The following is a 15,710-nucleotide window of genomic DNA, read 5'->3' as shown; positions in this document are numbered from 1 at the left end:
GGCATGGAGGAGGGGGAGAGTCTGTAGCTTAGACATCACATTTGTGGGAATGCTGGAATAATAAAAATAATCACAATCACAGTCCTCTGTATCCATAAATTCAACAGTCTCTGGTGTGACAATATCCCTTCCAGAAAAAACATCCAAAAGGTTAACCTTGATTTTTGCTGTTTTATATAAAGGACGCCATTTTACTACACCACTTTACATAATGGTAATTGAGTAGCTGCACCTCCTCTGCCTACAAAACCAAGGGAGCCTGCTTTGTGCAGTACGTTGTCGGGCAACAAAATACAGAACCTTGGGAGCTGTTGCTACTTATGAGTAGTTACCTGCATATGGCCATGGGTTGTAAGCATGCCAACTCCCAACTATTGGCTGTCAGGTTTGGAAGGAAAGGCTAGGAAATCACACCTACCCATAAGGACTAGTTGTGACCAGGCTATCTTGTGACCAACTCATGAGCAGGGAGGTACGGTAGCTACTGTTATTCATGCGGTGTGTACAGGCCCCCATTTTACCCTTAAAGGCGTTTCGGTGCAGTCCTCCAGTGGGTGCCATTTGAAAAGAGTGGCTGAATTCCGTGTGATCCAACATGGGGGCTATGGGTGCTTATGCTGTTTCCACAGTTCATAGAATCCTAGAGTTGGAAGAGACCACAAGGGCCATCCAGTCCAACCACATTCTACCATGCAGGAAATAATCAAAGCATCCCCAGTGACAGATGGCCATCCAGCCTCTGTTTAAATACCTCTAAGGAAGGAGACTCCACTACACTCCGAGGGAGTTTGTTACTGTCAGGAAGTTCCTCCTAATGTTGAGGTGGACTCTCTTTTCTTGTAGCTTGTATCCACTGCTCTGGGTCCTAGTCTCTGGAGCAGCAGAAAACAAGCTTGCTCCCTCAATATGACATCCCTTCAGGTATTTAAACAGGGCTGTAATATCACCTCTTAACCTCTTCTCCAGGCTAAACATCCCCAGCTCCCTAAGTCGTTCCTCATAGGGCATGGTTTCCAGACCCTTCACCATTTTGGTCTCCCTCCTTTGGACATGCTCGTTTATCAACATCCTTTTTAAATTGTGGTGCCCAGAACTGGACACAATACTCCAAGTGGGACCTGACCAGAGCAGAAGAGTGGCACTATTGATTCCCTTGATCTAGACACTAGACTTTTATTGATGCAGCCTAAAATCGCATTGGTCTTGTTAGCTGTCAAATTGCACTGTTGACTCATGTTTCACTTGTGGTCCACTTGGACTCCTAGATCCCTTTCACACATAGTTTCATTCAGCCAGGTGTCACCCATCCTTATATCTGCATTTCATTTTTCCGCCCTAAGTGCAGTACCTTATATTTCTCTGTGTTGAAATTCATTTTGATAGCTTTGGCCCAGCTTTCTAATTAAGATCATTTTGAATTTTGATCCTGTCCTCTGGGGTATTAGCTTCTCTTAATTTGGTGTCATCTGCAATTTGATAGGTATGCCCCCAATTCTGTCATCCAGGTCATTGATAAAGATGTTGAATAACAGTGGCCCCAGGACAGAGCGCTGTGCGACCCCACTGGTCACTTCTCTCCAGGATGAAAAGGAGCCATTTTTAAGCACTCTTTGGATTCAGCCAGTCAACCAATTACAAACCCATATAACAGTTTCCTTGTCTAACCCACATTTTACAAACTTGTTTACAAGAATGTCATAGGGAACCTTGTCAAAGGCCTTACTAAAATCAAGATATACTATATCCACAGCATTCACTTCATCTACCAAGCTGATTTTATCAAAGAAAGAGACAAGATTTGTCTGGCATGACTTGTTTCTCTGAAACCCATGTTGACTTTTTGTGATTATGGCATTGCCTTCTAGATGTTCACAGACTCTCTGTTTAATGATCTGCTCTAGAATCTTTCCTGGAATTGATGTCAGACTAACTGGACGATAATTGTTGGGATCCTCTTTTTGAAGATGAGGACATTTGCCCTCCTCCAATCTGCTGGGACTTCTGTTCTCCAGGAGTTTGCAAAGATTATTGCCAATGGCTCCAATATTACATTTGCCAGTACTTTTAATACCCTTAGATGTAGTTTATCTGGTCCTGGAGACTTAAATTCATTTAGATTAACAAGATATTCCTGTACTATTTCTTTATTATTCTGTTATGAAATTACCCTATTCTGTCCTGTGCTCCATTACCTTCAGACTGAGCACCCTTTGCCTTTTCTGAGAAGACTGAAGCAATGAAGGTGTTGAGTAATTCTGCCTTTTCTGTCCTGTTAGCAAATGGGTACTATTTGTTTGAATTCCCCTTTGGTGATTTCCCCATTTTTCCATGTCTTATACAGTATATGTTCCATTTAAACCTTAACTCAGTTGAAATTTCCTTAGTCATCCATCCTGATTTCTTCAGACATCTCCCATTTTTCTTTCTCATTGGAACTGTTTGAAATTGTGCCTTCAGTATCTTCCTTTTGAGAAGTTCCCATCTGTCTTCAACTCCCTTCTCTTTTAGTCTTCCTGATCATGGAATCGCCCCAACATTTCCCTAAGTTTACTAAAATCAGCTTTCCTAAAGTCTAGAATGTGTGTCTGACTATGCCTGGCTTCTCCTTTCCATTGTATAACAAACTCCAGGAGAACATGATCACTCCCACCCAAGGGTCCCACCACTTGCACTCCATTAACTAGGTCATCCCTGTTGGTTAGGATCAGATCCAAAATAGCTGATCAATAGCTTCAAATAGTTGAAGCATGGCCTGAACCCACTGCCTTGGACAAAAGGGACTTTAGACCCACAACATGCCTGGCTGCTTTCCTCCCTTTGAGTCTCCACTGCATTGGCTGCTGCCATCTTTATCCTCAGCCTCATCCCTGACCTCCCAAGAGGCTGAGCATTGGCAGTGCAGAGGTAGCAGAAGAGGGATTTTCCCTCACCTGCCATCCCTCAATGGAATCACTTATTGGCTCTTGTCTGAGAAAGGAAATGTCCAAGCCATGCCTGCACTAGCTTTAGTCCCCAGGTGGGTAAAATGCCTCTCCACATAGGAGGAATTGCCCACTTTGGGGGGGGGGTCTCACTGAAGAATAGAAGAAAGAAGGAGTGCCTTTTTGTTGCCAATGTTGCTATTGTAAAAATCTTTGTGAAGCAGAGGAGCAAGAGAAAAGCACAACCTACAGGGCATGAGGCAGGAATAAGGCTGGCCTTGTCAGCAGCCTATCATTTCTGCCTGTGGGGCTGAAGGAGAGGAGCAACTCTGGATGTTCAACCTTTCTCTGCTGGGAAATTTTATTTCAGCTGGAGCATCTTTCAATTCCCATTCCTTTTCTATGTTTGGGGGGGGGGGGTGCTGGACAAAGAGAGCCAGCCTCAATTAAGAAAAAGAGCCCTCCCTCCAGTCCATCTGCCTTGGTCCAGGCCTCAGAGGGAGAAAAGAATGCTGGAATTAATTACAACTATGTAATACAAAGGGACTGAACAATTCAAAAAGCAGTGGAGGCTGAATGACTGTTGGCCAGGGCATCTAGCATCTGAAGTCCAAAAGAAATGGAAGACGAAAAGTTGGGAACCACTGCTTTAGAACTGTAATTTTCAGTGAAAATACATTCCTTTGCTAATACAGGCCCTATACAGACTGCCAAAATAAAGCTGCTTTGGGTCACTTTGGAGGCATGCTGTTTAATTGATGCATGCGTCCTAAGAGACCGGAAGCTACACCAAAGCTGCACTCCAGTCCTTGGACTGGATCGTAACTTTGGTGTGGCTTCCGGACTCTTAGGCTGTTTAAATGATGCATGCATCCTATCTCCAAAGTGACCCAAAGCAGCTTTATTTTGGCCTGTCTGTATGAGGCCACAGTTTAAAGCTATTTCACAATTACAGAGGCCAATAGTTGCAAAGGTTTTAAAAACTCAGTATTACCAACCAGAATACCAGAAAGAAAATGTCACCAAAAAGACAAGGTATTAAAAAAAAACCTTTTTTTTTTTAATTTTGGGAGCTAGGTCAATGAACTGGACACAATAGTATGAAAGTATATTTACAAAGCTAATTACAAAATAAATATTAAAAAATTTGAATTGCTTATTTTTGACTGACACAGTCTTTAATAACCTACACAACTGTAGTTATTTATCTCTTTTCCTTTAGTGAGGAAAAAAAAAGGATGCTCCAAAGCTTCTGTAAGGGTAATTCGTTTGGCAGGATCATATTCCAACATTTTATGAATGAGATCAAACAGATTTTCATGGTCAGCATCATGGCACTGCATGAATTCCTAGGAATAAAAAAAAAATCCAAACATTAGCAGCACAGGACACTACCAGGTAAACATGTACAATTACACAGTAATACTCTCTTACCTTCAGTGGCTTACAACGTCTTGAAACATATCTGCCAGCAGAACTTTGCTCATCCCAATCCAATTGGTCATGGTGGAAGTACTTGCGTTTTCTAGCAAAGTACAAAATTAGATTAAATTACTTGAGAGCAGGTTTACTCATGAAGAAATTCTAGTAATCTACCTTATTAAGTTCAACAGTAGTGCAAAAAAATGTTATTTACAAGATGAGAAACATGACCCATTTAGAAACTATGAGCACCTCCTAGTTCACATTAAATGGAATTATTACTGGATTATAATAACAGGACAGTAATATAGAAAAGGCAGTGAGACATGTACCACATACACTTAACTATCAACCAGGAAAGAAGCAAGGGCAAATGGGAAAACAATTCAATAGTAGTGCTGGCATTCATGGCTAGAGAAGATGTAATATGCAAGTTTCATTTCCTTTTAAAAGTGAGCAGCAAACTGGTCCAAGAAATTAGAGCATGCTCAAGTACATTGCTCTTTGTAAAGACTACAAGACTTCTTCATTTTAGATGTAAATTTGGTCTATTTCAACTCTAATGATTTTCATTTAGGGCAAAGGATTTCTCCATAGTACTAATGTGTACACACACCCAATTCCATGATGGTATGATTACTGCTACTACTGTAAGCTAACCCAGAGGCATCTAGTTCCACATAATATACCCAAAACAAACACATATTGATTTAAAATGCTGTTCTAAACTAAAATTTTAGGACATAACTAATCACAAGGGGAAATGCATACAGGTGTTGAAAGCAGCATGCTATGCAAAAGGGTAAACCTTTTTAAAAGTGCTTACTTGGTTTTCTGGACCATGTGAATTGGTAGTGGCCCCAGTATTTTTTCCATCATTGCCAGGTGTTCTTTACTGTCATGTGTCTAAAGAAAAAGATAAATGTTCACAATTTGTCTCGCAGGAAAAGGAACATCAAATCTCTTTATTACACGACGCCCCTGTTGGTATCTAGTTTCTCTGACCAGAGTGCTGCTGAGGCACATATTAATATTATTATTATTATGCTTTATTTATATAGCGCTCTAGATTTATACTAGACAGCATTTTAAACAATGGATGAAGGCCAGCATCCTGTTTATACCATACTGTTGTACTTTTTCAGTCACTGAACCCGCTCAATTTGTGGTTATACAATTGGACACCTACCAAGCAGTTAATATTCTCTAAGCCACTGCAGACTGAAGAATAAAAAAATTATCTCATTGCAGCCTGTTTCCTCTTGGACAGGAGTGTATACTAGCATAATTTCAGACAGCTGAACACATGCACAATATGTGACCCCTCTATGGGACAGCACAGAAAGAACACCTTCTTGTGATTTATGCAATGCCATTGCAGTGCAGATCTCAGCTATGACTGGCTGCCTCCACACAATGTGCCTATGGTTCTTCTCTTGCTATCACTTCAACATAATTATTCTGGCATAACAGACTAACAAGATTCCCATCTCTAGCAGCTATGCACCTTTAAGGAAAATAAGGTCATTTTTGCCAGGCTAGAACTTCACATGCTGTTAGCCAAAAAGGCAAGACAATTACCAACATTTGCTATAACATAGCGAGGTTCAAAGAATGTGAACCAAGCAACAACAACATACAGTTACTGCACACACCAGAAATAGGAAAAATGTATCAATCATGGCAGTGAAACCAAAGGTGCATAAATAAACCCATGTGAACAAGCAAGGCTTTTAAATTTCTGCTGTTAGGAGTAGTTTGTTCCTCAGAATGGTAGAACAAGATTGACCCCTCTAGACATCACACCTGACTCTATAAACTATGTTTTTGTAGTTACATACCGGAAATACTGTGAATCCAAGGTAATATTCGATAAGAATGCATCCAATACTCCAGACATCACATGGTTGTGACCACCCCAAGGCTGTGGAGGAAAAAAGTTATTTAACATTTTGAAAATAGGAACCAATAAGATTTGTAACACTGTAAGTCAGCTTGGAGAAAGGAGGAGGCATAGTCATTAACTCTCCAATCCACAAAACTTTGTATTACTGATCTGAGGTTAAAGTGCTTCAAAGGTTCTCTAAAATGTATCTGAGGGCTGACTCCCTCTAAAACTAGGAAAAGTAAAGTAGGTTTTGCCTAAAGTCACAGAACTAGAAATAGTGTTTCTGTTGCCAATGTGACTGCCACAATTTACAGAAAGCTTTTTAGCAATTCTAGGATTGCAATATTAAGCACACTTCCCTAAAAACATGTATTAAAAATAACAAACAAAACTACTTCAAATGCTCACCCAAAATAACTTCAGGAGCTCTGTAATGTCTTGTAGACACAAGAGTACTGTGATGTTCGTGGTCATACGTTGCACTTCCAAAATCTACAACTTTAATATCTGGACTTTTCAGTGTACGTTCGTCACGTTTCTGAAATACACCATACATTAATAAGCCTACTCTTTTTTTGCTTGTAAGTAGTGGAAAAAAGCTCTAAAGTATGATATTAGATTTACCAGTTTGGAATTGTATTTCTCTGTGTACTCAGATTTCACAAACAGTATGTTTTCCGGCTTCAGATCTGTATGAGTTAGCTTGTTTGAATGCAAAACTGTGAAAAAAGAAGTCAGCAAATTATTTCTATAATTAGTTAATTTACCTCAACTGTGCTACAGATTCATCAAAGATGGAAGCGAAAGCATTGAACTGTATTATTAATGTTTACATGTTAATCCATTTTTAGCCCAAAATTCAACAAGACTATCTTCTGTAAATGGTATATAAAATATGCTGCACTGTATGTTCTCTTTTAAACTCAGTTTACTGCCTTGAGCCTTAAAACGAGACAGCTTAGAAATTGCAATCAAGCATGCTATGTATACTTACAGTTGACAGATTTGCAGATCTGGTATGCCATTTTTCTGATGTGATCCAGACTAAAAGGCAGAAAGCTGTTTTCTTTAATGAAGTCATAAGTACTAAGTCCCAGTAGTTCAAATACAATGCAAACATGGCCATGGTGTTCAAACCATTCCAACATTTGGACACAGCGACTGTTAACACAACAAAAAAGTCATCAAGAAGATGTCACAAAACAGAGTCTGATTATAAGCACAGGAAAATTTATAAGCCTAACTCCAAGGCAAGATGTCAAAGGATAACATAGGACCGTAATGGCGAACGTATGGCACGTCATTTCTCCCTGGCACAGGCCAGGGAGGAGGAACAGGCACATGTGTGTCCGTTCCTCCTCCTGTCCTTCCCCTGGCCTCCAGTTGTCTCTGAGAGACAGCTAGGGGTTGAGAAAGATCTGTCGGGAGGAGGAGTGGACATGCATTCCTCCTCTTCCCAGACCTTTCCTGATCCCTAGCTGTTTTTCTGAGCACATGCCCACTCCTCCTCCTCCCCACAGACCTTTCTTGGCCCCCTGCAGTCTTTGAGACAGCTGGAGGCAGGGGAAGGGCAGGAGGAGGAGCAACAAGTAAGTGCCTATTGCCCACCTCTCCAGACCTTCCCTGGCTTCTAATGTCTCAGAGGGCCTGCCCCGGCACACAGCCCCTCCCCCAGGATGCAGTCCCAAAAAGGTTCACCATCATTGACACAGGACCTATCAGTGAATACATATACAGTTGTCCCTCCACATTCGCAGGGGTTAGGGGCAAAGGACCCCTGCAAATGTGGAAAAAATGTAAACACTCCCCCCCACACACAGTTAAAGGACGGGGGGGGGGGTTAGAAGCTAAGTTTGCACTTGCCCCTTTTCCTTCTCTCTCCAGCCCTGTAACTGGATCAGCTGGGCCAGTTACAGGGCAGCAGGGAGTAGCTGAAGAGAAGTGAGAAGCACACGCCTGCTCAGCAGAAGGGAGGCAAGGGATGCCTCAGAGAGCTCAAGCAAGTTCTCTGAGGCATTGGAGAAGTGGGGAGAAAAGTGCACATGTGAGCCCCCTGCCTTCCTTCTGATGACCCAGACAGCTTTCCTGTGCTGAAGCATTGGGAAAGGCAGGAGAATCACGTGTGCTTCTCTCACCCCTCCTCTGATGCCTCAGAGAGCTTGCTTGAGGTCTCTAAGGCACCGAGGAGGGGGAGAGCAACACATGTACACCCTTCCCAGCTGATCCCTCCCTCCTGGGCTTCCCCACACCCTAAGGAGGAAAGCCCAGGAGGGAGGAGGAGTGCGCACACACATAGCATGACACTCACAAATAATCAAATTTGCAAGTGTCAAAGCCACAAATGTGGAGGGATGACTGTAATGCCCCTAACACTGGTTTTTGAAGCAGCTTTGAGACTAACTAAAGAAAGAAGTTGGCAGCATGAGCTTTCGTAGACTTAAGTCTACTTCTTCAGATGCATCTACAAAAGCTCATGCTGCCAACTTTTCTTTAGTTAGTCTCAAAGGTGCTACAAGATCTCTCTACATACTGATTCTAGAGACTAACATGGCTACATCTTTGAATTCTTTTTCTCAAAGGGGGAATTATAAAAAAACATGTATAAACCCATAAGTCCTCCACATTATTGCTGTGTACTTACAATGTGCTATTAGGATCTGTTGCATTTAAGTGCTCCAACACTTGTATTTCTGAACGAGCTGCTTCAGAGTATCTATCAACATTTTTTACTATTTTTACTGCCACATGTCTATCTCCCCTAGAAACAGAAGTTATGAAGAGTTAGTAAGGTAGAAGTGCAGTTCCTTCATTACATGAATAATGGAAGTTTACATGTTCCCTCTGCTTTAATGTGAAAAGCCAGTGTGCATCTAGCATATAAGATTAATATTTCTGAAACTAGTCTGTTTAGTATTCACTTTAACAATTTTAGCACATGATTTTGAAGAAAAATGTATTTACCTTTCCTGAAGCCCATATAGGGTATAAACCCTACAATAAATCCTAAGAAAATGACAAAACAATGCTCTTAGGGAGAAAACACTGGCATATACCAATAATAAGCTCATATTCTCCCAGCACTGGTACTCATGTAATCAAAACCACAATATTCTCACTCATGTAAATTATAGGAAAATCTAAGATTTTGGCTTTCTCCAATTTTCATTCCTGTAGCATCCTTGTTCTTTACAGAGAAAGAGCTCTTACCTAGTGGAAGGGAAATGGGGATGAACATGTGAAAACAGTTACATATGTGTTTGTTTCTTCAAGCATTTAGAGAAAGTCAACTTACGCTTTGCGATCAATGCACTCCACTACTTTCCCAAACGCACCTTCGCCCAGAGTAGAGACAATTTCATCTAGAAATAGGAGGGGAAATCAGTTATGCAAGCAATGATGTATTTTTATTATTAACACACCATGCTATCTTTTAGGTTGTGCCGCTATGTAAAAAGTGTAACTAGTTATCTTTAAATCTTTTAATTGGACAACTCTTCAAGACAATTATGCCTAACTCATTCTAAATTAGCTTTGTTTACTACTCAGAAAATTTCAAGTAAAATTTAAGTTATGTAAAATACCCCCCAAAGGAAAAAACAAAAACACAGAACAAAAACCCAAGAAATAAAAGGACTTCCAAGACTCCTGACTTCTTATCTAAAAGAAATTATTCTATCTGAAAAGTGAATAAGTTTTGAAAAATATTCTATACATCTTGCACTTAGTACGTCTCCACTCTGACAGATCAGGTGACCCTCCTCATCATCCTCTACACTCCTCGATCTTTTCCTTCGGTGACTCCTCTGGTAACGGCAAGTGGCGGCACCGAGATCATCCAGCCAATCAATAAACCCGAGTGAATTCAGGGCAGAATACGAAATTCATTCAGCAGGGAGATATTCAGGCATTCAGATACGCGCCAGGCCACAAACGGTTGGCAGGAACAATTTCAAATTCCCCAGAATTTCACAGGGCAGATAGTTTAGGTTACAGGAGAAAAACATGGCAAGGAACAGATTTTCAGATAAGGTACTTCAAGTGGCAAGGCATTAACACACAATATATGCTTTTAAAAAATATGGTTCACTAGGAAAAAATATATTTTGCAAAGAAAATCTCTTCAGTTTAATGATGTTATATAGTAAATGTTGGAATTTACTGCCCTACAGAATAAACTTCCTAGTAAAGGAATCTCAACAAGTGTGTAACTACTATGAATTCATAAAGTCAGCTTAACTACACAGTCCTGTAAATTTAAAAGCTGTGCAATATACATCACACTCAAATCATATAGACTCAGTTCTATACTTGTAGACAAATCTCCCTCACTGAACAGATGGTTAGCACAATCAGTGCTGACAGTGGTAATCATCTGTCAGACAGTGGGGTAAAGGAACAGAAATGTGGACCAAGTCCACTCCGATGATTCAGCACAACTAGGCATGCAAATCCCATCCCTGAGCAGCAATTCATTAGCCTGGTAAGTGGATCTGGGCACATGAAACACGTTTCCATGCACAGCCACACTTAGTTTGGAGTGAGTCATGTCCAACCTTTCTATAAAATCTTTTCAGAAACTCTAACCACATAAATAAACAGTTGATAATCTAATACTCAAGATATTTATTGCACTTCATCTTTACATTGTCAGCAAGACCTATTTAGTCTCACAAAAGTAACCCAAATATTCAGAATGCAATCTGTAACCACTAATTCTGCTAAATTTGCCTTACAGAAACACACATCATGGTGCCTCTTACCTGCTTTTTCAGCAGATAGCCAATTCAGACTTTACACAGTAGAATACTGTGTAATGAACAAATAATAATAACCACTCTAAAACCATTTGTGTTACTACCACTGTTTCCTTGTGCTTCTGGAAGACAAGATCTATCAGTAATAACTGTATGACTTCTGTTACAATGTACTTCCCACTTACTTAAATGTGTTTTGTTATCCACCTGAACAGGTATTCATAATAATGTTCAAAGTGCTTTAAAGTATACATACCGCATGTGAGTGATGTGATTTGCTATGATGAGTCTTGTGTTTTCTTTTGTAACTGCTTCTGCCACTATGTCCTGATGACTTGCTACTGTGGTTGTGATGATTTTCATTGTCTCTGCAATGGTGCCTGGTTTCAGAGAGTTGACTATAGTTGTTTCTATATTCAACATAGCGACGTTCATGGTGATCTCTTTCATGGAAGGAACTGGCATCTGAATAAAGGCTTGAGGGGGGAACACAAATACATTCTCATATTTTTCACATATGACTTACATCCAATTCAAAATGGAAATAAAAAAGGGAAAATGTAATCTATTAGGCATTTTGCATGGCCTCAGAGGGCCTGGTGGACTGGGAGGTGATATATAAATATGTTAAATAAATAAATAATAAACATGAAGCTAATTAAATGATTCTATGAAATGAGAACCAACCTTTTAAATATAAACTTACAATAAAGGGGGAAAAGTAACTTACCTATCATACACCTCGGTATCATTATACTTGCAGCGCTTACTCTCATGAGCACTACTATATGACTTTCTTTTTCTCTTATGATGGCTGCTGCCTTTTTTGGCATCCGAATACTGTTTTTCATCCCATTCAGAATAATCTGTCCGTTTGGAATACCGCATCTGCAAGTAAATATTTTAACACAAAAAAGTACAGTTAGAATTACAGGAAATGCTACAGGATTGGCTAATGCACATGGACAACATGTTTTCAGAGCAATTTCCACACACCTTGCATACTGCCTCCGTATGCAAAGTGCTTATTTTCACAATTCTGTTAGGCAAAATATAGCCTTCATGGTGAGAAAAAGATGCAACTCTATGAACATTTCACTGAGGTCCTAGACCTTGAAACACCTATTTTTAACAGTCGCACAGACAACAAATATTTGACCAGTATTCAAAGGCCATTGTCTGTGATTTTAAGAAAGCCAGATCTGGCTATGGCCAGTGACAAAACAGGACTACAAATGTGGCCAACTTTTATGTTTTGGAGTGTGTGAGAGGCTGTGTTCGTATGCTACAGCAAAAACAAGCATCTTGTGGAAACTTAAAGCTCAGTAAATATAACCTCAGCATGGAAGGGCAAATGCCAAGAGGCTGAGGTCATCATTTCATTTGATCAGCTGATTTACATGTTTTAAATGGCTTTTAAAGATGTGGCTGTTCCAAACCATTTTCAATTTGCTTAAATTTGCTGGAATCCTGAATGGGAGAGATGTTTGCCTAAACACTGCAATCCCAGTGCTACACATGGCCAACCCCATCCCCTTGGCCAGCAGCATCTGCTGTGGTTGATGGGGGTTGTTTTCCCATCCAGATCTCACATCACTGGGAAAATGACTGACCACAACAGGGAGGAGCAGATGCTCTGTCCCAAGTGTGCCTGGGGAATGTGTGTGTGAAAGGCCAGCCAGATGCTGACTGGGCAAAAGGGGAACTAGGCCCTGTGTATGCCAGCCCCAAAACCAGACTCCACATAGGGATCAACAACACCTGAGTCACAAGGGTGTGTGGTAAGCATCACAGAGGATTCTAGCCATGCGCTTGATGTTGTTGTAGATAATTCATATGCTCAATTAACTATTGTGTTTCATTGGCTTAAATATTTATTCTGCAATCCACTTTGGGGGACCTTTGTCTGAAAAACAGTATAAAAAAGTTTAGATGAACACATCTCTTCTCTTGGGAGTTTTCTTACTCCCTGTTTTCACTACCCATGAACCTGATCCTGTTGGTGCTATGAAATACCACATCTGGCATTCCTATGTTCAGAAGCAGACTGCTAACCAAACACCCATTTTTATCCTGCTGTTACAGTAGTAAATACACAAAGCATCTCTTAACTTGTCAACAAGAAAACGAAGAAGTGCCACTCCTAAGACCAACGCAACCCTATCACAGGGCACTGTTGGCAAGACTTATCCAGAAGGGGTGTGCCTTCCCTTCCCCTTCTGAGGAGGCCCAGAGTCACCCAGTGAGTGTCCATGGCTCACCCACGATTCAAACCCTGGCCTCCAGAGTCAAGGTCCAACACTCAAACCACGACGCCACGTTGGCTATCATCTCTCTCCATAGACACAGCTAGGTATGGATGTGTGTGGGTGTGCACACATATATATGCATAAACACACACACACATATATATATATACACACACGCATATATATGAGCATACATATATATATATACACACACACACGTGTGTGTATAAACCTATATATGCATATACACAGACGCATAAATACATATACATACATGCCTATATATATATACATATATATATATATATGTTAATATACACTCATGCACATACCTGTGTGTGCATATATATATATATATATATATCTGCATACATATAGACACAAGTACAGCATTCCCCCGCCTCCCTGCCTGCTGGGCCAAGGCCACTCCTGGAGGGCGACTGGCCAGCCGCCGCCATTTCGTCTCCTTCGGGGAAGAGGCGAGGAAGAGGGAGAACATGGCGGCCAAGAGGGAGGGCTCTGTCGTGGAGCCAAGGGGGGTCCCCAAGGGCTTCTGCGTCCCCGCCTGCCTCTAGTAATGGGGATCGGGGAGTGAGAAGGAGGAAGGAAGCCTTTCCCTGGCTGGCAGAGGAGGCCCTCCTTCCCTGCCAGAGCGAAGCCTTTACCCGAGGCGCTCCGGCCACAGCCTCCTCCTGCTCCCCAGGGGAAACTCACCGCTGCTTTCGAGGCCTCTCCGCTGGGGTTCAGTTTGCTGCCTGTCTCTCGCTGCTTCTGCCGCCACTGCTTCGCCGAGACAAAATGGCGCCGGCAACGAGTCTTCTGGAAGAAGGGGAGGGAGTCACAAGGGGGCGCGCATGCGCAGACGGAGCCTCGCCCCTGGAGAGAGGGAGTCTTGTGACGTCATAGGAAGGCGGGGCTCACCCGGAGGACGGTTGGCGGCGGTGGAACGTTCGCCACAAAATGGCGGCGGAGGCAAAAAAAGGCACCTGTCTGATACGTTGGAAAGGGCAAAAGCACAGCTAGGACTAGGCCCTCTGTTACAACCCAATAATACAATAATAAAGGGATAGCCGGCTTGGCCATAAAATACATACTTTTATTACAGCAGCTAAGGTCGAAGACACACTGCACAAATAATCCAGTTTGCTCACTGCTAGGGAATCCTGGGAACTGTAGTTCTGTCAGACACTTAAGCCTTCTCTGTCAGAGAGCTCTGGTGCCACAATAAACTACCGTTCCCAGGATTCCCTGATAGCACTGAGCCATGGGCAGTTCATAGATTCATAAAATCATAGAATCACCGAGTTGGAAGAGGCCACAAGGGCCATCCAGTCAAACCCCATTCTGCCATGCAGGAACTCTCAAAGCATCCCCAACAGATGGCCATCCAGCCTCTGTTTAAAGACCTCCAAGGAAGGAGACTCCACTCCCTGGGAGTTTGTTACTGTCAGGAGAGAGCAAGCTTGTTTTCTGCTGATCCAAAGAACAGGACCCAGAACAATGGATGCAAGCTGCAGGAAAAGAGATTCCACCTCAACATTAGGAGGAACTTCCTGACAGTAAGGGCTGTTCGACAGTGGAACAAACTTCCTTGGAGTGTAATGGAGTCTCCTTTCCTGGAGGTCTTTAAACAGAGGCTGGTGGATGTGTTTTAATTCTGTGTTCCTCGATGGCAGAAGTGGGTTGAGGTCTCTTCCATCTCTATGATTCTATGTCTACATAGGAATTTTTGGTTGGAAGTCCAAACCACCCATAGACAGTATTTCACTCATTAGCAAACATGCAGATTAAAACAAAGTCTCATTTTAAAAGGAAGAAATGCAACAAAAAGATCAACATTTCCCCTTTCTAGTTTTGTACCTAGAAAGGTACAAACAGGAGACCTCTTGGAGGGGGGGGGGGAAACAGGAAACAGACAAAATTATCACGGCCACCTCCCTCAGTGCTACTGTCCTTATAATCATCTTGGATTTTTTAATAAAAGAGCTAGAGTTTAAATACCCTAAAAGCACCAGTTCCCTCTGATCTTGGAAGCTAAACAGGGTCAGCCCTGGTTAGTAGTTATCAGGTGCTTTAGGCTAGATTGCAAAAAGCACCTGAAGATTCCTTGCCTACGTAAACACTATTAAAATTCATGGGGTTGCAGTAGGTCAACAGACATGAAGGCACATATACACACTGGAATTTGATTTCAGGCTTTTGTATTCCATTTACCTGCTGTCTCTTAATGTTCAGTAGTGCATTAGAAGGCAAGATGTTCATAAACTGGTTTCTGCCTCCCCCCTCTTGCAATAAATAATTACCTTTGCATTTCTACAGGCATTTTTTAAACATGTGAAGTCGAAGGCTTTCATGGCCAGCATCCATGGTTTTTTGTGGGTTTTTCGGGCTATGTGGTCACGTTCTAGAAGATTTTCTTCCTGACGTTTCACCAGCATCTGTGGCATCTGGCATCTTCAGAGAATGCTTTGCCTGG

At 41.7% G+C, this 15,710-nt stretch overlaps 1 protein-coding gene across 1 annotated transcript; it reads right to left on the bottom strand.

Annotated features, from left to right (window-relative positions):
* Window positions 1-3,962: 3,962 nt before the first annotated feature.
* On the bottom strand, window positions 3,963-14,060 carry CLK1 (CDC like kinase 1). The gene is made up of 13 exons (XM_042444089.1): window positions 13,949-14,060; window positions 11,716-11,873; window positions 11,242-11,461; window positions 9,944-10,034; window positions 9,524-9,590; window positions 8,873-8,989; window positions 7,226-7,392; window positions 6,856-6,950; window positions 6,640-6,769; window positions 6,185-6,267; window positions 5,170-5,249; window positions 4,356-4,446; window positions 3,963-4,270 (listed from the first exon to the last, which is right to left on the bottom strand). Exons 2-13 carry the CDS (start codon window positions 11,871-11,873, stop codon window positions 4,100-4,102), a joined length of 1,470 nt encoding a protein of 489 aa, XP_042300023.1. The 5' UTR covers window positions 13,949-14,060; the 3' UTR covers window positions 3,963-4,099.
* Between the last annotated feature and the right edge of the window lie 1,650 nt (window positions 14,061-15,710).

This window comes from Sceloporus undulatus, chromosome 1 (genome assembly GCF_019175285.1).
Source record: "Sceloporus undulatus isolate JIND9_A2432 ecotype Alabama chromosome 1, SceUnd_v1.1, whole genome shotgun sequence".
NCBI classification, from domain to species: domain Eukaryota; kingdom Metazoa; phylum Chordata; class Lepidosauria; order Squamata; family Phrynosomatidae; genus Sceloporus; species Sceloporus undulatus.
The sequence above is the reverse complement of the archived record's forward strand: the minus strand, read 5'-3'. Positions and strand labels throughout refer to the sequence as shown.